The sequence below is a fragment of the Stegostoma tigrinum genome, chromosome 39 (genome assembly GCF_030684315.1).
Source record: "Stegostoma tigrinum isolate sSteTig4 chromosome 39, sSteTig4.hap1, whole genome shotgun sequence".
Lineage (NCBI taxonomy): Eukaryota > Metazoa > Chordata > Chondrichthyes > Orectolobiformes > Stegostomatidae > Stegostoma > Stegostoma tigrinum.
The window spans coordinates 20,495,277-20,522,690 of record NC_081392.1 but is presented as its reverse complement, the minus strand read 5'-3'; the positions used below and the strand labels follow the sequence as shown (position 1 = coordinate 20,522,690).

At 42.8% G+C, this 27,414-nt stretch overlaps 1 protein-coding gene across 3 annotated transcripts in view; it reads left to right on the top strand.

Annotated features, from left to right (window-relative positions):
* Positions 1–27,414, top strand: part of LOC125447626 (leucine-rich repeat and fibronectin type III domain-containing protein 1-like protein) — a 347,709-nt gene that overhangs the window by 310,754 nt on the left and 9,541 nt on the right. For 2 of the 3 annotated variants that reach the window (XM_048522195.2, XM_048522196.2), the window contains exons 3-4: positions 6,282–6,874; positions 19,226–19,342. In XM_048522195.2, coding sequence (XP_048378152.1) covers positions 6,282–6,874; positions 19,226–19,293 — 661 coding nt within the window. In that variant the 3' untranslated portion in view covers positions 19,294–19,342. The remainder of the gene's footprint in view (positions 1–6,281; positions 6,875–19,225; positions 19,343–27,414) is intronic. The other variant, XM_048522197.2, reaches the window with a different exon arrangement.

The following is a 27,414-nucleotide window of genomic DNA, read 5'->3' as shown; positions in this document are numbered from 1 at the left end:
GTGTTTTGACATGATAGTTTGTCAATGTTGAACTACAATCAGCCTGCATGATTTCACTCTCAGTCCTTGCTCTCTCAGAGGAGCTAGAGCTGCAAACAGCACAGCTACTGCTATAAATCTACCTCGACTTCCCAGAGACTTCACCCTGAAAGCCAACCACTTTATTACATCTGGATGACAAGTCCTGAAACAATGCAATCACGTCAATCTCTGCCCAAATAACCATTCAGCACCTTCCCCTTTCCCTGTCCCGCCAGTCAGTGAGATCTTGGCTGATCTGACTGTGACCTCAACTTCATTTTCCTAACAGCCCTTTTTTTTGGTCAAATTAGCAGTCTTGATTATTTTCTATGACTGCTACTCACTGGGTTAGAGACTAATGACCCTTCAAGGGAAGAAAGTGTTCCTCATTTCCTTCTCAAAAGGCAGATCCCCTTTTTTTAAACCTAAATTTCCTAGCTCCAGGCTCGCCCATGGAGGGGCTATAATCACCAGTTTCATCCTGTTGAGTTCCCTCAGAGTTTTGTATGCTTCAATACAATCATTTCTCATTTTTCTAAGCTCCAGTGAACACAGGTGAAAATTTGGACTGAGTTTTAGATGCGGAATAATGGGCCAGAATTTCCTGTGGCTGGTCAGCAGACGGTTTCAACCTTTAGTGAGGCTGGTTTTTGTGCTTTCAGGCTTTTACATTCTGTGGAAGTGTGGGCTGATAATGTCACAATGTTTAGAGATGTGAAATCAGAGACCCGGGTGAAGTCAATGTAAATTCATAGCAGTACCACGTTGGATAATATTACAGCTTCTTCTGTTTAACCTCGCAAGAAGGATTGTGAAATTAACAATTTAATTTTGACATTTTTAAGCTCTCCAAAATAATTAATACTTGAAGGAATAGGACTCAACACTCTTAATCGCTCATTTTCAGTGGCAGAGAGGTCGATTGGCAGTCATTAACACGTATTATATCATTAATATTATTTGTGCATATGATGACAACACTCAGTTTTCTGTGCTGTGTCTAATCTGTCTGTGCCTGTGCCAACAAGCATCCCTACACCATTCAATATACTTCAATGGTGAGGCAGGCAGCAAAATCCTGATTTCACAATGCTGACTGGGAGACAGTGTATTTTGGGCAGATTTTAGGATGAACCACACACCCTCCCTCTGCCTAATGTTGCAAAACCGTTTGCACCAATTGATCATTAAGTACCTTTCACCCTCCTATTGCAGTGACAACAATTGTGCTGTTTCTGAATTTTTTTTAAATTCAGTCACACGATATGGGTGTTGCTGGCTAGGTCAGAATTTATTGCCCATTCCTAATTGCCCAGAGTCAACCACACATTGCCCTGGCTCTGGAATCACATGTAGGCCAGATCAGGAAAGGATATCAATTTCCTTCCCTAAAGGACATTAGTGAACCTTTGGGATATTCTGAAAATGGATTCATGGTCATCATTAGGCTATTGATTCAAAATTTTATTGAACTCAATTGCTACCACCTGTCATGGCAGGATTTGAACCCAGGTCCTTGGGGAAAGTTACCTGGATCTCTGGGTTAATGGTCCAGTGACAATAGTACTGGGCCATCACCTCACCTCCCTTGGCAGGGTAAGGTCACTCAGTGAATTCTAACCTTTGCCTGCCAATTTCAAACCCTTCACAGATACAATATGATGTTTATGTCTCTTCCATTATCCCATCTGCCAAGTTTACAGATTTGAAATCATAGAACAAGTTCTCAAACTCTGTTCCAGTAAAACTCCTAATCAACAGAGACAATATTTATATCATCCATCAACCGGAATCATATTTCCAGGCATTCATTCTGCTCTATCCTGACTGCGATATCAAAAGTACATGTTAATCCACTAGGTACATTTCCAAGAGAAGATGATACTGCAGCAAGTGAAATTGAGATCTCTCACTACGGTAATAGACTCTTAGGGCCTGACAATGTTAATTACAGAGAAGATTGACCAAGATGTTGCCAGGGATGGAATGTTTGAGTTATAAATAAAGGTTAGATAGGCTGGGACTTTCTCCACTGGGTGTAGGAGGTTGAGAGATAACCTTGCAGAAGTTTACAAAATTATGAGGCTTATAGATTGGGTTAATTGTAGGTGTCTTTTACCAAGGATGGGGGAGGTCTACAGAGCTACATTTTTAAGGTGAGAGGAGAGAGATTTGTAAAAGGAAGAGGGTGGTTGGCATGTGGAATAAACTTCCTGAAGAAGTGATGGATGCAAGGATAATTACGACCGGCATTTAGACCGACACATGGGACAGGAGAGATTTGGAAGGATATGGGCCAGGAGCAGGCAGGTGTGAGTAGTTTAGTTTGGGATTATTCTTGGCATGGACTGTTTGGACTGAAGGGTCTGTTTCTGTGCTGTGTGACTGTATGACCCAGCTAAAGAGACAACATAGGAATGCACAGTGTGACACAAGAAGAGGTTTGACAACAAAAGGGAACTCCAGCTTTGTCTCCTCTGTTCAAACGGTGACTGCCTTCTTTCTGGGAGTGTTTTTCAAAGCCAGCCCAGCATTTCCTGCTGACCAATTCAGACTTCCACAACAGTGTTTTATCCTGAGCTGTGCTCTGCTTTCCATTTTACAATCAGTGACAAAATGGAACTTTAAGTTTGAAGATTCTAATGAACTCACTGGAGGTGCCATAACCTATGGATCTGTAGACTAGATTGTGGCACAGGAACAGAAATATTAGGAGCGGGAGTAGGCCATTCAGTCCTTCAAGCCTACTCCATCATTTAATATGATCATGGCTGATCTTATCCTAATCCCACTTCTAATTTCCTGCCTGCCTCCCATAGCCCTTTATCCCACTTTTCGTTAGAAACATATCGAATGCTTTCTTGAATCTGTTGATTGACTCTGACTCTGTCTCCACTGCACTCTGGGACAGTGAGTTCCACAGATTCACAACCCTCTGAGGGAAGTGGTTTCTCCTTATCTCAGGTTTGAACCAACCTCCTCTCACTTTCTATCTATGCCCTCTTGTTTAAGACTGTCCCACAAGGGGGGACACGTGTTCAAGTTTCACCTTATTAATCCTCTTTAGCATTTTTTACACCACAATCAGAGAACCCCTCATTCCTCTGAAGTCCAGTGAGTACAAGCCCAAGCTACTCAATCACTTCTCATATGACTGCCCTTTCATCCCTGGAATCAAGCGAAGTGGAATAGGTCTTTCCTAGCTGATACAGACTGGATGGGCCAAATGGTCTCCCAAATTCTTTTTTTCCCACAATTTATTTCTTTCTATTCCTACAGGTTGATTGAACATTTTATTGAAATAATATTAAATAACCCATTAAACGACTTCAGTGGGATAATTGGATGTTCAGAGTGGTGAGCAACATTAATCCTCAGCTAGTGTGTATTGGCGCTGGGGTGTGGGTATTAGCTGTTTTTTGGGTGCAGATTGGACAGAAAGCAGTGGTGAATTTATTTAAATTATGCCCCAAGGTTACTCTGTATATGGGATTTTGTTTAACAATCTGTGCAGTTAAAATTCACCGTAACGAATGGGCTATAGAGCATTGTTCTGTTACTTGTCCACGCACGGTCATTGAGTTATACAGCATGAAAACAAAACCTTCAGTCCAGCTCATCCATGCTGACCAGGTATCCTAAATTAATCCAGTCCCATTTGCCAGCATTTGGCCCATATCCCTCTAATCCCTTCCTATCCATGTACCCACCCAGATGCCTTTTAGATGTTGTAATTGTACCCATCTCCACCACTTCCTCTGGCAGCTCGTTCTGTACAAGCACCACCCACTGCGTGAAAAAGTTGCCTCTTAGTTCCCTTTTTAAATCTTTCCCCTCTCACATTAAACCTATGCCCCTCTAGTTTTTGACTCCCCTACACTGGGAAGAAGACCTTAACTGCTAACCCTGTCCATGCCCCACATGATTTCATAAACTTCTATAAGGTCACCCCTCAGCCTCCAATGCTCCAGGGAAAATAGCCCCAGCCTGTTCAGCCTCTCCCTGTAGCTCAAACCCTCCAACTTGGCAATGTGCTAGTAATTCTTTCTGAACCCTTTCAAGTTTCAAAACATCCCTCCTATAGCAGAAAGACCAGAATTGAACTCGATCAATCTCTGTATTTAGCATTGTAGCGGATAGCATGTTTAGTAAGGTCTTTAGACATCATTGGAACAACCATTAGCTGTAAGAGAAGTAGGCTATTGGGCTGATCGATACTGTTCCACCTCTCAAGTCATGGCTAATCTGGGCGTCTTCAACTCCATTTTCCTGTCTTTTCCTCATAAGCCTTGATTCCCTTCCTGATCAAAAATCTGTTTCACTCCACCTTGAGCATATTTAATGACCCAGCCTCAACAGCCTTTTGCAGTAAAGAATTTCAGTGATTTACTACCTTCTGAGGGAAGAAAATCCTCCTCATCTCTGTCTTAAATATGCAATCCCTTATTCTGAGATGATGCCCTCTGTTCCTAGACTCTATCAGATTGGGAAACACCCTTCCCACATCTATTCCATCAAGCCCCTAAATGTCTTACATGTTTCAATAAGATCGCCTCTCGTTCTCCTCAACTCCAGTGAGTGCAGACCCAACTTACTTAACCTCTCCCTAAAACACAGTCCCTCCATAGCTGATAATATCAGAATGAATAATCTCTGAACTGTCTCCAATGGGGTTGAAAACTATTCGCAGTCTTCCAACTGTGATCCAATTAGTGTCTTCACTTGTCTGTTAATAGAACCAGTCAGCTGGTGAGACAGAAAGCATGATTTATGGCGGTCTCAGTGAAATGGCCTGTGGCAGAACCAGATGAGAAATCCAGTGAGGCCTGTCTTGATGTCAGAAGCAACCTATTACATGTTCTACACAGCGAGGGTGACGTTATGGCTAGGCAGTGGGGAGCTCCCAAGCGCAGGGGATTTGAGCTTGTTATACACTAGGCATCAAGGCTTCTAGACACGGAGGTCAGAGTGGGTATCTGACAACTTTAGCTCACCATTTGCTCCAAAGGACCGTTATGTTGGACACTGCGCACACTCCATGGGCCCTGGCCAGACATTTCCCATGCCCACAAACATTGACATCCAATCTACCAGCTTCTAAGGACCCTCATGGTACATCTCCAATTCATTTAACAGATGCTCCTGCCCTTTTGTACTGTCCCTCACACTGTACTAGTCACTCCCATTGTAATGCTGCAGCGAGCACGCTGTGTGCACAGGGCTTTTAAGTTTATTATCTTCCTCAGTCTTACAGCTCCCTTCCCCCACTCCAGTGTCATAGCTGCATCCTGTTTTTATATATGCTCAAAGACACCTAATGTCTACCACTTGTATCTCTTAACCATAATAATGGCATTAAATAATACAATTGGCCAAACATTATACCCTCTTCATTTCTAAATGTGTTAGAAACGTACAACTTACGAGTAGATTAGATCATTCAACTCATTAAGGCCTGCTCCACTATTCAATAAGCTGACTGATCTGTGTGTTTTCCAAATTCTCAAATTCTATCTTCTCCCAATTACCTTAGAGCTCCCTTTTTGTCAAGAATCTATCCTCCTCTGCCTCAAAAATATTTGATGGAGACACCCCCTCCCTCCCCTGCTCCACAGCTTTGTGAGGAAAAGAGATCCGAAGTCTCAAAGCCCACTGAGAGGAAAAGAGAAAACCCTCATCCTTGTTCATTTTAAATCAGCGACCTGCTGGTTCTGGACTGACCCACACCAGGAAACATTCTTTCACCATCCACCATGTCCAGACCATTGAGGGTCTGACACACTTCAATCAAATCACCCCCTAACTCTTCCAAACTCCAGTGGGAACAAACCCAGCCTGTCCATGCTTTCTTCCTCAAACAACCCACTCCTTCCCAGTTTCAATCCAGTAAATCTCCTCCGAATCACCTCTCTTAAATGTACATCTTTCTTTCACAAGGACACCAAGCTGTAGTCACATGAAGCCTGTCTATATCTGAAGCATAACACCTTATTTGTATATCCAATTCTTCATGTAATAAAGGATAGAATCTCATTAACTTCCTTGATTAAAATCTATCTCTTTGAACAGACCTTTAGTAGGTTGCACTAACATTTGCTAATGTGGCTCAGTATCACAATTCATTATCTAGCCCTCCTGTGATATACGTCAAGATATTTTGTTATACAACTGGAACAATTTAGATATGAATTGCTGTGTTTGACTAACACTGGAGTATTGCAGGACCATGTTTGCTAATATAATCTTAAATTGTTTTACAGAATGATTCCATCGTCTAGCAAAACGTTCATTGTGAAAGACTTAGTTGCTGGGCGAGACTATGACCTGTGCGTTCTAGCTGTCTATGATGATGGGATTACCACTTTGACTGCAACACGAGCTGTGGGCTGTGTACAGTTCACCACAGAGAAAGAGTACACGCAGTGTCAATCCATGCATACCCAGTTCCTTGGTGGGACTATGATCATCATCATTGGTGGCATCATTGTGGCCTCTGTATTGGTCTTCATCATCATCCTTATGATCAGGTATAAAGTCTACAATAACACTGGGGAACACAAGACTAAGGTCAGTAACGTCTACTCACAGACCAATGGAAGTCAGAATGGGGCCATGCCACCATCAACCTCAAAACTAATGGAAAGTCGAGAGGAACATGTCCAGGAGACGTTGCCAGATGCTTCCAAAGGAACATTGGCAGTGGCTTTAACTACAGATTATGATAAAGTCTCTGTCACTCAGAGCCCATCTTTTCCCACAGAGGATATAACTCCTCACAAGCGAAGGAGAACTCGGACTGAGCTGCTGAAAGAAGCGGCATTCCCTCCAAAGGAGATTCAAGGGGAGGACACAGGTAGCACATCGACAAAGCCTCAGATTTCCAATTTCTTTGAAGATTACGTATAAAGAAAACAGCCAAATTCTACAAACTGTCATAATTCTAGTGTTGTTCACAGATAGTCTGGGGTGTTATATATAAACCAAAAATGCTGGAAATACTCAACAGGGCAGACAATATCAGCAAAGACATAGTCAATGTTTCACATCAACGATGGCCTCTCCACAGTAGGGGCACTTCGATAAGTACCTGCAGAGAAAGGCTGACCTCAGGGGTCAGAAGAACCACACAATTACTGTCTGATACTTCTCAATTTTTACAGATATATATATTTTTGATACCTTGAAGTTTGATGTTTGAAGATTGCCTGAAATTCTAGAAGCAAAACGTCTGCAGAAACATAAAGATATGTACAACCACTGAGGAAGGAAGATTTATTTTCAGCAAAATCATTAATGTGTGCCGCGTCAAATACTGCGGATGCTGCAAATCTGAATCACACCCAAAACACACCAGAATGCTCAGCTCCATCTTAGCTCAGTCTCTGTTGCTCAGAAATGTTTTTAATTTCTTTCATTCCGCTTATATCATATTATTTTCATTTTACTTCATCCGTTTAACCTTCTATTTTTCATTTCAGCATGTTGCATGCTATTCAGCCTCCCTGTGGTACGTATGAGAGGGTGGACATATGTGTGTCTGTGAGCATATAATGGTATTGGTGTTTCTCTCCCACCTACATTCTACCATCCCTACCCTTACACTCACCTCCTCCCAGTCATTCCTAACTGGGCTACAGTTCAATGTGCCCCCCAACCCTCACCGCCCTACAATTTCTTCATCCTCTAGCAAAAAGTGTTCATTAATTCCAACATTTATAAGTTATCTAGATGGGTATATGAATAGGAAGGGCTTAGAGGGATATGGGCTAAATGCTGGCAAATGGGACTAGATTAATTTAGGATAGCTGGTCAGCATGGATGAGTTGGACTGAAGGGTTTCTTTCTGTGCTGTACAGCTTTATGACTCTATAAGCAGTTGCTGTACTCTGTTCACTGTTTTCAGCAGTTCTTGGTTTCACTGAACATGTGTTTTCATGCTAACTGCCAGTGGCCGGTAATGGGTCTGTTTGACGTTTATTCTTTTTGAAGTTGATGATTTTGTCAGATGGATCTTTATAGTGAGGGTGTTCCGTTATGAGAGGCATGGATAGAGTCGATAGCCAGAGACTTTTCCCCAGGGCAGGATTGACTGCCACGAGGGGTCATAGTTTTGAGGTGTTAGGAGGAAGGTATAGAGGAGACGTCAGAGGGAGGCTCTTCAGCCAGAGAGTTGTGAGCGCATGGAATAGTTTACCAGTGGTAGTCGTGGAAGCGGAGTCATTAGTGACATTTAAGCGACTGCTGGACATGCACATGGACAGCAGTGAATTGAGGGGAATGTAGGTTAGGTTATTTTATTTTGGGATTAGGATTATTCCATGGCACAACATCGTGGGCCGAAGGGCCTGTACTGTGCTGTACTTTTCTATGTTCTATGTTCTACGTGGGATCCAGGTGCTTTAAAACAGGCTGCTGTTTGTTAACCACTCACAACCTGCAACATTTGTTTTTGAACCTACATTACAAACTCTGCATAAAAAAGGCAGCTACTCTTATTCAGTTTAAATTCAAAAGAAACATTTTTGGATGAGAACCAGATGCCTGAATCTGAGGGGTTTGCGCTGGCTAACTCAAGACATATGAAAGCAAAGATTAAAATAATAGAAATCAGTTAGGAGACACTCAGACTATCAGCTGGCAGTCTTTAAAAACACATCCTTGAGAATATCGTGTCAACTTAGACATGCCATAAATTGATAAATTATCTGCTATTACTGTCATAATGCTACCAGAGTAGGAAGTGGACAAGTTTTATTACTTTAATATGGGAGCCTAGTAATATGATATAGGCTTTAGAAATGGAATAAGCCTTGTTCTAACAATCTGTTTTCTTGAATCTCTCTTCCAATATTTTTAGTTTTACTTTTTATTACTTATAATCTTGAACTCATTTCTCCCTCATCCCGTCTTTCTGCTGTTCACAAAATAATGGAATTATAGTCATGATTGGCTGAAATCCAACACTGAAAACCATTTTCTCTAATCGGAGGAGTGAGCATTAAACTTTGACCTGGTTTTAGCGTTTCCAGTGTTCGTGATTTGCTTGCATGCCCATTTCTTTCCTGGAATTACTTTAACGATTGGAATTCATGTGGGAGATTTAAACATGTAGAAAAGTACATTTTAGTTACCCACATAAATCACCAGCCTTAAAAAGCTCTTCAGTTCGTGAGGTTTGTGAATGAATCATGATTGTATTTGTCAGAGCCCGGAGCATTCATTGTGCATGAAGTTGATTTACATCATAAATAGCACCTCAAGTGTTTAACCTGCTCACTACCGACAGGCTCTATGTCTGTACACAATAGCCTAGACAGCTTCTCCGACACTCAGTCCATGCAATGTGAGGCTCAGGGCATGTAGAAGGAGGCCATTCAGTCTATTGATCCCTATGCTGATCTTTTAAAGGATCCATCCTCTGTCTTAGAGTCATACAACCAAGAAACAGACCCCCCAGTCCAGCCAGTCCATTCAGTGAGTTCTGCAGTGATTGCAACAAGGCCAGCCAGCTGGGCCTCACAGAATATGAGCTCCGTCATTGGGGATGTTGACCTGGTTGAAATAAAAGGATGGATGTCAGAGACAATGGACCCTGAATGCCAGATTCGGGTGGTGCTTTTGTCAAAGGCTACACATTTGTAAATAAAAGCTGATTGGTGAGGGGATACCAGCCTCTGAAGAGTTATTTCAATATCTATTTCCATGCTTTCACCATAGCCCTGCTGATTTTTCCTTTTAAGTGTTAAAGTCAATTCCTTTCAGAATGTGTGTCAAATCTACTGTCCTTTTGAGACTGCAACAACTCACAATGTTCCTTTGATCTTTCACATTCTTTTGCCAATTAACTTCAATTTGTTCCCTCTGCTTACTGATCCTTCTGTAATGGAAACATTTACTCCCTGTTCACTGTATCAAAAAGACTCATGATTTTGGAAACCATACCAAACCTTCTCTGTTTACCTTCTCTGCTCTAAAGAGAGCAATCCCAACTACGCCAGTCTCTCATCCCCAAGACCACTCCTGGAAGTCTCCCCTGCTGCCTCACCAAGGCCTTTATCTCATTCTGAAAGCCTGGTGTTCAGAATTAACAATTATCCTCTAGTTTCAACCCAATCACTGATTTATAGATGAAAACAGAAATTGCCGGAAAACTCAGCAGGTCTGGCAGCTCCTGTGTAGTGAAATCAGAGTTAATGTTTCAGGTCAAGTGACCCTTCCTCAGCTCAGTTCTAAGGAAGGGTCACTCAGCCTGGAATGTTAACTCTGATTTCTCTTCACAGATCCTGCCAGACCTGCTGAGTTTTCCAGCAATTTCTGTTTTTGCTTCTGATTTACAGCATCCACAGCGCTTCCAGTTTTTATTCAGTGATTTAGAAAGATTTATCATAAAATCCTTCCTTCTGCACAACCTGTACTGACAAAGACAAGAATCCCAAATGCTTTACTTTAGACAGGTTTTATCAACTTGTGCTGCTAGATTCAAAAATCTGCTCATATGAGCGCCCAGGTTTCTCTAATCCTGAACTTATTTTACAACCTGATCATTTTGCTTCTCTTGTGTCTTCTGCTTTTTCTTCTAAAGTATGCATCACTTCACAAATCCCCATGTTAATGTTCACCTGTCATGTGTAATATCACACATTTCTCTTCGTCCTGACAAAACCTGTTACCATCTTCCTCACTGTTTCCTGCTTTTACAAATCTCACTTCACCTGCTTATGCCAAGTCCACGCAAGCCCAGGCCATGAGTAAATATCAGAAAAAGAGCTGAAATCCTAATATTGACCCCTAGGGGACACAGTTTAAAAGGTGTCTTCCATTTAAGATGGAGACAAGGAGAACACTTTCTTTCCTCAGAGAAACGGGTGTATTTGGAGTTCTCTTTCCCAGAGAGTGGTGGACGTGGGTCACTGAATGTTTTTAAGGTAGACATGGATAGGTTCTTGACTGACCTTTTGGAAAATATAAGTAGGAATATTTTGCTCCATTCTGAAAATAAAATGTTCTCTAATTACTCTCCACATTCTGATCTTTAGACAACTTTGTATCCAAACAATCGCAGCTCCCTAAATCTTACAGACTTCGATATTAATAACAGGTCTCTTTATCAAAGAGAAAGTTTTGAAAGTTGAAGTGAACAGCAGTCTGTGAGCTAGCAAGAAAGTTAACTTCAATAACTTATTAACTTAGATAACTGTAACAACTAATAAGGTGAGTCACCACAGAATGGTAGATTCATCCAAGATTCTACTTCTATAGAATGAAGGCACCAAAGGTGTGGTTGTTTACATTTGCTGGTGAAACAAAGTTAAGTAGAAAAGTCAACTGAGGAGATGACAAGTTAAAATGAGATAAGTTAAAAGGAGTGTGTAGAAATTTGATAGATCGTCTATATTGTGGGATGATGTGAACTTGTCCATTTTAGCAGGAAAGACTGAAACAAAAAACACTTTGTTTAAATGGAGAGGGACTGCACACCCCTGAGGTGCAGAAGGAGCAGGTTGTCCTGATGCATGAGTCACATAAAGTTAGTAGGCAGATCCAGCAAGTGAATAGGAAGGTAAATAGAATGTTGTCATTTATTACAGGGGGAATGTAAAATAAAAGAAGGAATGTTTTGCTGCAGTTATTACAGAGCATTGGTGAGATTATATCTGGAGTACTGTGTACATCTTTGATCTCCTTATTTAATGAAATATTTGAATGTGTTAGAGACAGTTCAGTGATATCTAGGATGGGAACCATTTGGTTATCTTAAGGAAATGTTGGACCAGTCAGGCCTGCCCTATTAGAGTTTTGTTTCACTTGGGACATGAGACCTATTCTGGCTGGCCCAGCATTTATTGCCCATCCCGGAGGGTAGTTTAATCCACATTGCTGTGGATCTGGAATCCCATATAGGCCACACCAGGTAAGGGTGGTAGCTTTCTTTCCTAAACGACATTAGTGAACCAGATGAGTCTTTCCAACAATTGAGCTGTCTTCTTGAACCACTGCAGTCCAAGTGGACCTACTATGACTTCAGGAATTGGAAGAATGAGAGTTGTTCTTATTGAAATATTTGACACCCTGCGGGGACTTGACAGGACGGATGCTGAAAGGGTATTCCCCTTGAAGGAGAAACTAAAACTAAGGAAGACAATTTAAAAAGAAGGTGCCTTCCATGTGAGATGGAGATGAGGAGAACTCTTTTTTTCTCCCAAAGAGATGACAGTCTTTGAAGCTGTCTTCTCCAGAGACCGTGGGCGTGGGTCATTGGGTGCGTTTAAGGTAGATGTAGCTAGATTCCTGACTGACAAGGGGGTCAAAGATTATTGGGAAAGTGGAGTTGAAACCACAAATGGATTTTATTGAGTGGTGGGGCAGGGGCTGAATGGGCTCCTCCTAATTCACATGTTTGTATATTTGATGCCAGTTGTGTGTTTTTTTTGTGGGGGTGGGGAGGGGGGGCAGTGTGGTGTAGGGATTATTTGTAGCTTTGGTTGGGAAAAAAATGCATAGCTTGGTATGAATTCTAGGCATGTCAGTGCCAGAGCAGGTATCAGAGAGAACTAAGTGGCTAAATATAATTCTGAAAGAGCATGGAAAGAAAGTAAGAATGCTTGCTTGGTTTCTGAAGAAGGATCACTGGGCTCGAAACGTTAACTGTGTTTATCTCTCTGCAGATCCTGCTGAGTTCCGCCAACAATTTTTATTCTTTCAGATTTCCAGCATCTGCAGGTCTTTGTTTTACTATATTAGAATGCTTCTTTGTATGGAACAGCAGACACAAAAGGCTTTAGTGTGTACGAGTACTTCGATGATGAACACATTTTGTCATGGTGCAATTTTGAGAGGTTTCAGGCGCTGTCCTTTATCCAGACAGTGTTGAGAGTCCGAAGCACTGTTACTGATCATTGTCCACTGACTCTTGCTGGGTAATTTAAATGCCTGGACGCCAGAGGGGTCTGATTTAACCTCAACAGCGATGACATCTCTCCACCCCATTGAGTAGCACTTGTCTCACATTCTCAGGCATCAAAATTGGCCACTGGGGTGAAAAAACATTAGGATCAAGAATGAGTGAAAAGATCAGAGATGGAATAAAAAATCCCATCAGTTTTTTACACACCCCGAGGAGCTGACCTATTTTTTTTCTTTCAGAAAGAACTCACGATGTTGCTAAATATAATCTTTGCTTACAATGTTCTTTAAGTTGCCTTTTGGATCATTTAAACCACAATAGAATTGTGAGCAAGAACAGTGATGCCCTGAAGCTTTAGTGTAGAGTGGCTCTACATTCATGTCCAACAGAAAGCAAGAACTGTTAAACATGAGGTGTATTGAGCTTGGAAAACATTTCTCCTGTGCCCTGTCCAATCCCTAAACCTTGGAAGGTAAGAATGGTGGGTACTGAGAGGGTAATGGTTAACCAAGAGGTCAGGCAACAGTGACATTCATAAGAATGGAAATTGCCGAGTGGAAATTCATCTCCAGTCACTAATCTCTCTTTCTCTCTTTGTCAGATCACAGTAACCCTTGTCTATTTTATGAATGTGGATTTACTTATTTAGCTGAATATAAATGAAACTCCTACAAGATTTAGCACTGCTGCCTCATAGCACCAGGGGTCTGGGTTCAATTCCCCCTCGGGTGACTGTGTGTGGAGTTTGCGCATTCTCCCCGTGTCTGTGTGGGGTTCTCCGGTTTCCTCCCACAGTCCAATGTTGTGCAGTTAGGGTGGATTGGCCATGTTAAATTGCCTGTAGTGTTCAGGGATGTGTAGATTAGGTGGGTTAGAGGGAGATAGGTCTGGGTGTGATGATTTGAGAGTCAGTGTTGACTTGATGGGCCAAAGGGCCTGTTTCCACACTGTAGGGATGCTATGGATTCTTTATTGACCAGACAACACTGTTCCAGCATTCCAATCAGGATCTCACCAAGTATTTTCGCTCATCTTCTGTAGCCTAATAGGATTTAAATGGCTATTGGATAAACATATGGACGATAATGGAACAGTGCAGGTTAGATGGGCTTCAGATGGGTTTCACAGATCGGTGCAACATCAAGGGCTGAAGGGCCTGTACTGTGCTGTAATGTTCTATGTTCTATATTCTATGATTAAGAGAGGTCATGTCAGCCCCTCACCATTGCTCCATCACTCAGTCTGATCTAATTCCTATCCAATCCCCTATACACCACATGCTTCTTTCATTATGTTGAAATTCACCTTGCCTTAAGGCTGAAAGTTCTCCCTCTGTGACCCAGACACAGCCAGTGTATGATGTTATATCACAGACCACAACCTTCAGCCTTTAATAGAGTCCTGCTCTCTGAACCCTTTCTCTGTTGTTTCGATGTTCGTGCAATAATGATCTCATGATGTAAAGGGACTAATTCTTGAATTTTGATGAAGTTTTTAGTAAATCTGTGTTGACAACAAAGCAAGAAACCAGTGTGGGCATTGAGTTAATTTACAATGAAAACAAAAGTTGCTGGAACTCACAGCAGGCCAGGCAGCACCCAGGGAGAGAGAAAGCTAATGTTTCAAGTCTAGATGACTCTTCATCAGAACTGATGAATTGACGTGAAGCAGAGGTAATTTACAACTCTGCCCAATGTCCTATTGCATCACTTAGCCCCATCCCATGGCCATTCCCAATCCTATTTATACCACTTCCTTCTTCCCTATTTCTGCCTTGCCCTGATATTTAGTTAAGAGATAGTTAATAGTTAGTTATTAATCTGAGGCTGAGCTTGAAAGATAGTTGGGAACGGATAGTTTCTAGTGAAATTGTGAGCCATTAATTGTTTAAACTCCACTTGGTCCAAAATGGTGATATCACAGTAGATTGTTGTTGTGACTGGACTATAATTCGGAGACTGAGGATCTGTGCTCAAATCCCACCAGGGTAGCTGGTGGAAATTAAATCCATAAATCCATATGGGGAAGCTAGCCCCAGTGATGGCATCCATTATTGACTATTGTACCAACCAACCTGGTTCACTAATGCCCCTTCGGAACGGAAATGTGCCACCCTTACCCGTCCTGTAGTCTGTGACTACAGACTGACAGCAATATGGTTGGCTCTTAGCAGCCCCCTCGAATGGCTCTAAAGAGATGATCAGTCCCAGGGCAACTAGGATGGACCAAAACCTATCAGAGAAACTCACATCCCGTGAAAGGCCAAAAAAAAATGAAAACATAAAATGTTGGGCGTATCTAACAACAACTTACTCTGACTTGGGGCAGTGCAGAAATGTAAAATATTCAAAGATATTTCACATGCAGATATTGCCTCTGAGAGACAAATGACAAATAATTTGCTCAAAACATGGATTTTAAGGAAGGTCTAAAATGAGGAAAGGGAGAGGTGGAGAGATTTATGGAGCACTTTCCAGAGTTTAATGTCAAGGCAACTGAAGGCACATATTGACATGAAGGAAATCAGACTCACCAGAGGCAGAGCGCAGAAAGTGAAGTAATGAGGCTGGAGGAGATTATAGGGATAGGCTCGGGTCATAGAGGTATGGGAACAGATGAGAACTCCAAGTTGAGTAGGATAAAGATCTGACAAAGTTGTGTGAGCACAGGCTGATTGTGAGGAGCGACACTGGCTTCAGTTTCGGATATACTTGTGTTCACACACACTGGAAGATAGGATCTGGGAAGGAAAATTGGCAAACATTAAGATTGATAAGTCCCCAGGGCCAGACCAGATTTATCCTAGGTTGCTCTGGGAAGCGAGAAAGGAGGTTGCTAACCCGCTGGCAAAGATCTTTGCTTCCTCACTCTCCACGGGAGTTGTACCAGAAGGTTGGAGGGAGGCAAATGTTGTTCCTCTTTTCAAGAAAGGGAATAGGAAAATCCCTGGAAATTACAGACCAGTCAGTCTTACGTTTGTGGTCAGCAAGGTTTTGGAAAGAATTCTGAGGGACAGGATTTATGACTATTTGGAAAAGCATAGCGTGATTAAAGGGAGTCAGCATGGCTTTGTGAGGGGCAGGTCATGCCTTACAAATCTTATTGAGTTCTTTGAGGAAGTCACGAGACAGGTTGACGAGGGTTGATCAGTGGATATGGTGTACATGGACTTCAGCAAGGCATTTGATAAGGTTCCCCATGGCAGGCTCATACATAAAGTCAGGAGGTATGGGGTGATTTGGCTGTCTGGATTCAGAATTGGTTGGCTGACAGGAGGCAGAGAGTGATTGTAGATGGTAAGTATTCTGCCTGGAGGTCAGTGCTGAGTGGTGTCCCACAGGGCTCTGTTCTTGGGCCTCTGCTCTTTGTAGTTTTGATAAATGACTTGGATGAGGAGGTGGAGGGGTGGGTTAGTATGTTTGCTGATGACACAAAGGTTGGAGGTGCCGTTGATAGTATCGAGGGCTATTGCAGGCTTCAGTGAGACATTGACAGGATGCAGAGCTGGGCTGAGAAATGGCTGATGGAGTTCAACCTGGATAAATGCAAAGTGATGCATTTTGGAAGGTCGAACTTAAATGCTGAATATAGGATTAAAGGCAGGATTCTCGGCAGTGTGAAGGAACAGCGGGATCTTGGTGTTCAAGTGCATAGCTCCCTCAAAGTTGCCACCCAGGTGGATAAGGTTGTTAAGAAAGCATATGGTGTTTTGGCTTTCATTAACAGGGGCGTCGAGTTTAAGAGCCGCGAGGTTATGCTGCAGCTCTACAAAACCCTGGTGAGACCACACTTGGAATATTGTGTCCAGTTCTGGTCGCCCTATTATAGGAAAGAGGTGGAGGCTTTGGAGAGGGTGCACAGGAGTTTTACCAGGATGCTGCCTGGACTGGAGGGCTTGTCTTATGAGGAGAGGTTGACTGAGCTTGGACTTTTCTCTCTGGAGAGAAGGAGGAAGAGAGGTGACCTGATCGAGGTGTACAAGGTAATGGGAGACATGGATAGAGTCGATAGCCAGGGACTTTTCCCCAGGGCAGGATTGACTGCCACGAGGGGTCATAGTTTTAAGGTGTTAGGAGGAAGGTATAGAGGAGACGTCAGAGGGAGGTTCTTCACCCAGAGAGTTGTGAGCGCATGGAATAGTTTACCAGTGGTAGTCGTGGAAGTGGAGTCATTAGTGACATTTAAGCGACTGTTGGACTTGCACATGGACAGCAGTGAATTGAGGGGAATGTAGATTAGGTTATGTCATTTTTGGATTAGGATTATTCCACAGCACAACATCGTGGACCGAAGGGCCTGCACTGTGCAGTACTTTTCTATGTTCTAAAATTGTGGAATAGTGAGATCTGGATGATGTTGGTTTTGACTGTGGGGGGAGCTGCCAACAGGTGAAACAGAACAGTGAGTGATCATGGATCAGTCAGAGAGGTGATGTTTGATGGAGAAAATGGACTAAATTGGATTAAAGTCTGTCAAGGGGACTAATCCTGAGGATATCATCTCTTTTCAGCATTTCTGGTTTGTAATTCTGTGCTTTGCCCTTGTTTGGGTGAAAGTTAATTAAAAGGCTCCACTCACTCGGTCAGCAGGAACACAGAAATGAATTAAGCTCCACCCAGTTGGTGCCACCCAATGCTGACGTCTGCTCTTCAATATGAGCTGTTATCTAAATGTGTTCAGCAGGGGGCAAATTACATCCAGTTTTCAGATATCAGATTCACGATGACAGAAAATGAAGAAGTTTGGATTTTACTTGTGTTTCGGATAAGTTTTGCTATCAGGACAGATCATTCACAGCTTATAATGTGATCTTATCTTTTCCTTCCTCTGAATACTTTGTCTTTAACAAATAACAACTTTATGGGAAATTCACCTCCCAGGCCACACACGCTTCTTCAGAAATTTCAAGCTCACCTTTCCTTCCGTTCCTCTAACCCCGAGATCCCGGGAGCTAGCTGTCAGTCTTTGCTCTTGTCTTTCTCTCTCTCCATTTCTTAGCAAGCCTCTTCTCTCTGTCTGAAAGGAAACTTCCAATTTGCTTCCAGAGCAGTGATCCCTAAGCTTTGCAGAAACTTAGAAAGATAAAACAATGCAAATGAAGTTTGTCACTTTTCTGGGGCTTTTCTGTGAGTCCATTTCACTCAAATTATTTGGAAGAGTCAAGAAAATCCTCAACAGAAGTTTAACTCCTTGGTTTCTGATCATTATCCCTGAATCCACTCTGCTCATGGACTAAGCAATCATCCAGCTCTGCGTTTGTCCTGCAGTTTTCTCTGGTTAGAAAACCTTCTCTCTTTCATTGGCTTCATCTCCTTACACTTCTGTTTTCCCCTCTTCTTCACTCTCACTCCAAGAATCCCTACTGTGTGGCAGTAGGCCAGTTGGCCCATTGAGTCTGCATCAACCTTTGAAGAACATCCCATGAAGACCTAACACCCCCCACCCTATCCCTATAACCATGCATTTCCCATGGCTAAATCACCCAGCCTGTACATACCCTGGACACTTAACCAGCACATCTTTTGACTGTCAGAGGAAGCTGCAGCACCCGAAGGAAATCCACACAGGCACGGGGAGAATGTGTAAACTCCACATAGACAGTTACTCGAGGATGGAATCGGACTCAGGTCCCTGGCACTGTCAGACAGCAGTGCTAACTACTGAGCCACCGAGCCACCCTCTCTTGTTGCTTTTCTCCTTCTGCTTCTCTTGCCTCTGCCTCCCACTTAATCAAAATAAACACAAGCAGGTTAATTTTCACCTACACAGAGGCCACAGATAATGCTCCAATCAACATCAGACAAATCCTGTTAGAAAGTGAGTGCCAGGACCAATCAAACCTGCTGTGATGCTCCTGCAGTTGAATAGCCTGCTAAAGCTAACACTTGAAGGAAACCATGATGTGGTGGTGCCGCTGTTGGACTGGGGTGGACAAAGTCAGAAAAGACACGACATCAGGGTATAGTCCAACAGGTTTATTTGAAATCACAAGCTTTCGGAGTGCTGACTTCACCTGACCAAACAACGGCTCTCAGAAAACTTGTGATTTCAAGTAAACCTGTTGGTCTTTAACCTGGTGTCATGTGATTTCTGATCTGAAGGAAGGGCATTGATCAAGTACCCAAGATACCGTACTTCAGCTCAAGCCAATGCTGAGCAGGGAGAAACCACAAGGAAGGAAATGCCAGGAGAATTGTTCTTCGTTATTTTTTAACCCTAGTTAACATACCAAGTGGTTCTTTATATTTGTCTGCTTGATATTCACAGGCAAACCTCTTACTGATCTTTGATCTGTTCCAGAATGCCAAGTCTTGCAGACTGCAGAAGATATAAAGGAGCCAGTAGAGCGGACTGATGTTAAACTTTGATGCCATCCATTTGTGCACCAGAGACCAGCACCATCAGAATGTTACGGAGGTACTAGCACTGCAGTTAGAATATACCCTACTTTGAAGCACAGCTCTTTTTAACACATTTGTTCAGATATTTCCCTTTCTCACTCTTCCCTCACTTTGTCAGGAGATTGGTGACCCAAAACAATGATCCTTTTGTCTCCCTCTGACCTTCGGATTCTAATTCCTTTTAACACCAGTTCTTTAATCTCACCACCCCCACCCACTTCCCCAGGCAATTGCTCAGTCAAAACCTGGTTCCCCACCCTTCTCTGCTTTCCGGAGGGACCACTCTCTCTGTGACTCCCTTGTCCGCTCCACACTCCACTACAACCCCACCACACCCGGCACTTTTCCCCTGCAACCGCAGGAAGTGCTACACTTGCCCCCACACCTCCTCCCTCACCCCCATCCCAGGCCCCAAGAAGACTTTCCACATCAAGCAGATGTTCACCTGCTCATCTGCCAATGTGGTATGCTGCATCCACTGTACCTGGTGTGGCTTCCTCTACATTGGGGAAACCAAGCGGAGGCTTGGGGACTGCTTTGTAGAAAACCTACACTCGGTTCTCAATAAACAACTGCACCTCTCAGTCGCGAACCATTTCAACTCCCCCTCCCATTCCTTAGATATGACATGTCCATCCTGGGCCTCCTGGAGTACCACAACGATGCCACCCGAAGGTTGCAGGAACAGTAACTCATATTCCGCTTGGGAACCCTGCAGCCCAACGGTATCAATGTGGACTTCCCCAGCTTCAAAATCTCCCCTCCCCCCACTGCATCCCAAAACCAGCCCAGCTCATCCCAGCCTGCCTAACCTGTTCTTCCTCTCACCTATCCCCTCCTCCTACCTCAAGCCCCAGACCCATCTCCTACCTACTAACCTCATCTCGCCCCCTTGACCTGTTCGTCTTCCCTGGACTGACCTATCCCCTCCCTACCTCCCCACCTATACTCACCTTTACTGGCTCCATCCCCGCCCCTTTAACTTGTCTGTCTCCTCTCCACCTATCTTCTCCTCTATCCATCTTTGATCCACATCCCCCTCTCTCCCTTGCCCTTTTCTGATTAAGGGTCCAGGCCCAAAACGTCAGCTTTTGTTCTCCTCTGATCCTGCTTGGCCGGCTGTGTTCATCAAGCTCTACACTTTGTTATCTCGGATTCTCCAGCATCTGCAATTCCTGTTATCTCATCTCTAATAGCATTGTGGCCTGTATCATTCAAAGAGCAGCATCTCAAGAACGTCGGAAATGGCAATAATTGCTGGCTCTAAACTCTCACATTTATTCCCTTGAATAATTTTAAGGAAAGTCACTTTAACAATAATGATTATTGGATTTGCATTGTTATGAGCCAGACCAGACTCCCTCAAAATATTTTAAGAAGGTCGCCTAGATCCTAACCTTCTCTTATTTTAAAGCCAAATGTGACGTGCCGTGTTTAGAATGCAATGTGACTGGTCAAACTTCTCAATGTTAAGTAAAACACAATTTATTTAAACACTGTAGTTAAAATACAAACTAAAGAAAGAGAAATTTAGGATAACTTAACTCTGTTGGAAAATTCAACCGAATAATAGATGCAATACCTACTACTAATTAATGGTTCCAATATAGTATAGCCCTTGGCAAAATGTAAATTCAGACACAGTTTCTCACATGCAGTTCTCCAAACCAGGAGGAGGAAACATTAAGAGAAGATTCAGAGAGAGCAGCAGCCAGGAGACATTCACTGAAGCTTCCAGCTTTTTTGAGGCCCCAGTAACCTCCGATATTACTCAGAAATCCTGATCTTTGAGAGCTCACCACATCCATTCAGGCTGTTAAAAAAAAGGCATCCCAAGTTGTTTACTCAAGTGGCCTGGTAGCCAGCTCAGCAATTCTGCCTTACAGCCTCTCTTCAAGAGAAAAAGGACAAAATAATCTTTTAAAGTGACAGCATCATCACAGCACAGTGGTGTAAAATGGGCATCACTAAACTGGTGTGATTACTATCCTGTCTCAATTACACTGAATGCTGTCAGCAGTAGGAAGTTTCGGTGTAACACTCAGATTGTGTTAATGCCCATTGTTCATTTCATCCGCAATGCTCTTTAATCCCAACAGTGAAGCACATTGGTATTTCAGACCACACCCTTCCGTGAATCAGTGCCATTTTAAAGTTGATGGGTGTGAATTAATGCCAGGCCCACATATATTACACTATATACTAAGATTAAGCATACTCATGTTATGTAAAATTCTCATTGAGAGGGAATATGTCTGTTGTCTAATTTTGGGCAGATCCTCATAGAACATAGAACATTACAGCACAGTACAGGCCCTTCGGCCCTCTATGTCGTGCCGACCTGTCATACCGATCTGAAACCCATCTAACCTACACTATTCTATGTACATCCATATGCTTGTCCAATGACGGCTTAAATGTACCTAAAGTTGGCGAATCTACTACCGTTGCAGGCAAAGCGTTCCATTCCCTTGCTACTCTCTGAGTAAAGAAACCACCTCTGACATCTGTCCTATATCTTTCACCCCTCAATTTAAAGCTATGCCCCCTCATGCTCGCTGTCTCCATCCTAGGAAAAAGGCTCTCCCTATCCACCTGTCTAACCCTCTGATTATTTTATATGTCTCAATTAAGTCACCCCTCAACCTTCTGCTCTCTAACGAAAACTGCCTCAAGTCCCTCTGCCTTTCCTTGTAAGACCTTCCCTCCATACCAGGCAACATCCTAGTAAATCTCCTCTGCACCCTTTCCAAAGCTTCCACATCCTTCTTATAATGCGGTGACCAGAACTGTACACAATACTCCAAGTGCGGCCGCACCAGAGTTTTGTACAGCTTCACCATAACCTCTTGGTTCCGGAACTCGATCCCTCTATTAATAAAATCTAAAACACTGTATGCCTTCTTAACAGCCCTGTCAACCTGGGTGGCAACTTTCAAGGATCTGTGTACATGGACACCGAGATCTCTCTGCTCATCTACACTACTAAGAATCTTACCATTAGCCCAGTACTTTGCCTTCTGGTTACTCCTACCAAAGTGCATCACCTCACACTTGTCAGCATTAAACTCCATTTGCCACCTCGCAGCCCAGCTCTGCAGCTTATCTATGTCTCTCTGCAACCTACAGCATCCTTCGTCACTATCCACAACTCCACCGACCTTAGTGTCGTCTGCAAATTTACGAACCCATCCTTCTACATCCTCATCCAGGTCATTTATAAAAATGACAAACAGCAGAGTACCCAACACCGACCCTTGTGGTACACCACTAGTAACTGGTCTCCAGGATGAACATTTCCCATCAACTACCACCCTCTGTCTTCTTTCAGCAAGCCAATTTCCGATCCAAACTGCTCTATCTCCCACAATCACATTCCTCCGCATTTTGTACAATAGCCTACTGTAGGGAACCTTATCGAACGCCTTGCTGAAATCCATATACACCACATCAACCAGTTTACACTCATCTACCTGTTTGGTCACCTTCTCAAAGAACTCAATAGGGTTTGTGAGGCATGACCTTCCCTTCACAAAACCGTGCTGACTATCCCTAATCAATTTATTATATTCCAGATGATTATAAATCCTATCCCTTATAACCTTTTCCAACACTTTACTAACAACTGAGGTAAGGCTCACTGGTCCATATCAATTCGAATGCTGAGGTGAAGGGAGGGTGCGGTAACCCCTTCGGTGCAGTGTCTTGGACAAATTAAACAGATCGCTGCCATAAAAACATGCAAAACTGTTAATTGCCAGTGAGGATTGCTGGAAACACAGCATAAACTGTATGAGTCAGTTTACATGAAGTGTAGTGAGTCTGTTCACTGTACAGACAATAAAACCAGACTGTGGCTTATAATTAAACTTAATACAATATTGACACGTGCTTTGAAACAACATGATAGATAGTTTTATGGCTATTTTAACGAGGAGTTTCAGTTGGCTTTAAGTAGTTATTTTTTCTCAGCTTCAGAGTCTGCCATAATTGACTCATTCACCCGTGCTCTCTCTAACCTGAGATGAATTATGACATTCTGTTTTACAAGGCAGAAAAATTATTTCTGTCTTTTTTCATTAGTTTTTGTTCCTCTCACTGCTTCTGTCCAGAGTTTTTGGATCATCAGCTTCTGTTCACAGCACAGAAAGATGTTCGAGGGTGCCCTGATTAAAATGGCTGTTAGTTTCCAAATTGGTGCCGTTGGAGTCATCACTGAGGTACTGGAGCTAACACAACCTGATATCGTACTGAACTTTTCCCCAGGGAGCTCTCGGTCTTACTTGAATCATTGTGACTGCTGCGGGGGCCGAGGCCAAGAATTCACTGACAACAATTCACCTTGCAATCATCTCCACTGTACCTCCAACCCCACTATTGCTCCATGTCAAGGTCACTAGCCAGTGGACATTGGCAGAGAGACTGGAAACCTGGCTTGAGCCTGTCAGCCCAGTCAATTGCCCCGATACCCCAAACCCAGAATCTTTATCATTTTCTCCTCTCATCCTATCTCTGTTGCTCATAGCTTGCTTCACTCAGTATTTGTTCTGATGCTCTTAGATTCATCGTCATAGAGAGATAGGAACATAGAGTCATACACAAGGAAACAGCCCCTTTGGTCCAACCAGTCCATGCTGACCATAATCCTACACTAAATTAGTTCCACCTGCCTGAGCTTGGCCCATATCCCTTCAAGCCTTTCTTACTCATGTACTTATCTAAACGTCTTATAAACATTGTAATACTGCTTGCACCCACCACTTCCTCTGGAACTTCACTCCACACATGAACCACACCCTATGAAAAAAAGTTGCGCCTTATGTCTTTTAAAAATCGTTATCCTCTATATTCTTCATGATTTTATAAACCTCTGTAAGGTCACCCCTCTAATCTCTACACTCCAGTGAAAGAAGTCCCAGGCTATTCAGCCTGTCTCTGTAGCTCAAACCCTCCATTCCCAGCAACATCCTGCTAAATCTTTTCTGACTCCTCTCTAGCTTAATGATATCCTTCCTATTAACTCTTCATGTATGTCAGCAATCCACTGAACTGTATAAAGTAACAAAGAGTGACTCCAAAAAAAAATCAAAGAACTGCAGATGCTGGAAGTCTGAAACAAAACAGAAATTGCTGGAGAGACTCAGCAGGTCTGACAGCATCTGTGGTGAGAAAACAGAGTTAATATTTTGGGTTCAGAGAACCTTCTTCAGAACCACCAGAGTTCCTTCAGCTGCATGGAGTCACCCAAGGAATGATCTCTGAGATCAGGAGTAACAATCAAGGTGGATTCATTATTGATTCCTCAGGATTGGCGTACTGAGCCTAGAGGTAGCTCACTGACTGATGTTCTCCAGTGAGAATGATGGACTCAGTATGCAAAGGGAATGTGGCCTGCCTTACCTGCTCAATACGGTACTGAGCAAGACCTCTCCCTCTGGAGCTCCAACCCTTAGAACTGCCTCAGAATTTTCAGGAACTAAAGATTAATCTTGTCAATATTTCAGTAAACACAAGCCAGGAGATTAGTCCATAAGGTATAGGAGTAAACATAGGCCATTCAGCCCATCAAGTCTGTTCCACCTATCAATGACAATTCTGATAATCCTCAACTCCATATCCTTGCCTTTCCCAAATGATCTTCAATTCCCTTCCTGATTAAGAATCTATCTCAACCTTGAACATATGGAATGACTCAGCCTCAATAAAATAACGCTCTGCGGTAAAAAATCCCCACAGAATCACTCCTCTCTAAGAGGAAAAAAAACCCCTTTTTAAATTACAGTTCTTTTTAAATGTGCAGCACCTTATTCTGAGATGATGCCCTCACTCTCCCACAATAGGGAACAACCTTCCCACATCTACCTGCTTAAGTCCCCTAAAGTTACAAATAATTGGGATACTGAAATTTATAATATTTTTCATTTTCTTTGATTTTTCTTGAAGTATCAGAAACTTGAAAAAGTGTGTTTGACTAGTCAGTTTGATTTGTCAGGTCATTTAATTGGTCAATTTGATTGGTCAGTCAACCTTATTGGTTGGTCAATGTCAGTTTGATTAGTTGACCAGTATGATTGATCAGTTTGACCAGTCAGTCATTTTGATTGGTTGACCATTTTGATTAGGTAATGTGACAAGTAAGTCAGCCTGATTGGTCAGTCAGTTGGAGTCAAAAGGTCATGTGTTAAACCATCTGGAAAATGTCAGTTTTGAGTTGGCAATCCAAGTCTGAGAAAGTCTGAGGTATCCAGGTGTTGTTTTAAAATAATTGTGGGTTTGACCCATAAACCTTCAGGGGCGATTTCCTGATCTTGTTCATTCCCAGATTTTCCCAGTTCATCATACTGCCACACCTTGGTCTTCAATGAGGCTTTTGGTCCACAACCAGCACTTCCTAAACATTCAAATGCATACAAGCCAAAAAGGAGATCAGTAAAGGAGAAGCAGAGACATTAATAGGACTGAGGGAATGTGGGGGAGGGGGTACAGAGATGTTAGCCTCAGGACCGGTCTGCTCAGGCTGGCAGATGTTAGGGATGCTGAGAAAGAGGCTGTGTTTACTGTGGAGTGCATTTACATGATTTACAAACAAGGATTTTTTATGCTACAGAATGCAGACAGTATGCTAATTGAAAATGAATCCTGATTATGATGGTATGATTGAGCAATTAAAATCCAATTATCAGCTTGATTGAAAGGGCAGTGTGTAGCCAGTAATATAATTTTTCACAAACAGGTCTTTTTAACAAATCAAAAATGTCATCAGGACATTTTCAATTCTCCGATTGAACAAATCAGCATTAAAACAGGAGGGGTGACATAGGTGAAGATACATTAATGTTGGATGTTGACAAGGTTCAAAGTTTCTACCACCAGATATCCCCCAGCCCTGTGTTGTGCAGTTAATCAGCAATAGGGACTGAGGTCACCTCAACAGCACCAAACAGAAGTACAATTCTTCAGATGGCTTCATTAGTAAATTCACTCTCCACGGTTTTTTACACAACCAATTTCAGCTGGATCAGTAGATCCAAGTTTAACGACATCACTACCTGTGGATTAACCAAAGGGGAGGTTGTGGTCTCATGGCTAGACTATTAATTCAGACACTAAAGTTTGAAATCCACCACAGCAAATCATAGAATCACTGAAGTGTAGAAGCAGGCCATTTGGCCCATCAAGTTCACACTGACCCTCCAAACAACATCCCACCCAGGCTTACCTCTCTAGCTTATTACTGTAACCCTGTATTTCCCACGGCTAACCTAACCAGCCTGCACATCCCTGGATGCAATGGGGCACTTTAGCAAGGCCCATCCACCCTAACCTGCACATCTTTGGACTGTGGGAGGAATTCAGAGCACCTGGAGGAAACCCACGCAGACACAGGGAGAACGTGCAAAGCCACACAGACAGTCAGTCGCCTGAGGCTGGGATCAAACCTGAGTTCCTGGAGCTGTGAGGCAACAGTGCTAACCACTGAGCCAACATGTTACCCGAAGGTGGTGGGCGGTGAACTCAGTCTGGAATAAAGAATCTAGTGATGACTGTGAAACTGTTGTTGATTGTCAGGGGGGAAAATGCCTACATTTTTCACTCACATCCTTACCTAATTTAGCTTAGATATTGACACTTAACTGCTCCTCTGGGCAATTAGGTTTGGCACTAAGTTCAGGTCCATCGAGTGATATCCAGATTGTGTAAATGAATAAAAACAAAATCACATCAAATTGCTGCTCCAGACCAGTGATCCTTATTGAACAGTGATCATGTGTGGAGGCTGAGTGAGAGCAAGGTTAGAGATGCAAGAACATGAGCTGAAGGTGCAGGAGGAATCCATCATTTAATAAGATCACAGCTGATCTTTAACCTCAGTTCCACTTGCTTTCTCAAACCATCTCTCAAGTCAAAAATCTGTGATTCTCAGCCTTTAACCTACACTCAATGGCTAAGCATTAACAGCTTCCTGAGATAGAGCACTCCAGGATTCACAGCCCTCTGAGTGAAGAATTCTCTACAGAGATAAGTTTAAAATGGCTAAATCCAGGTTCTGGAATTTATTCACGATCTCAAGTTCTGGAATGCCCAGCT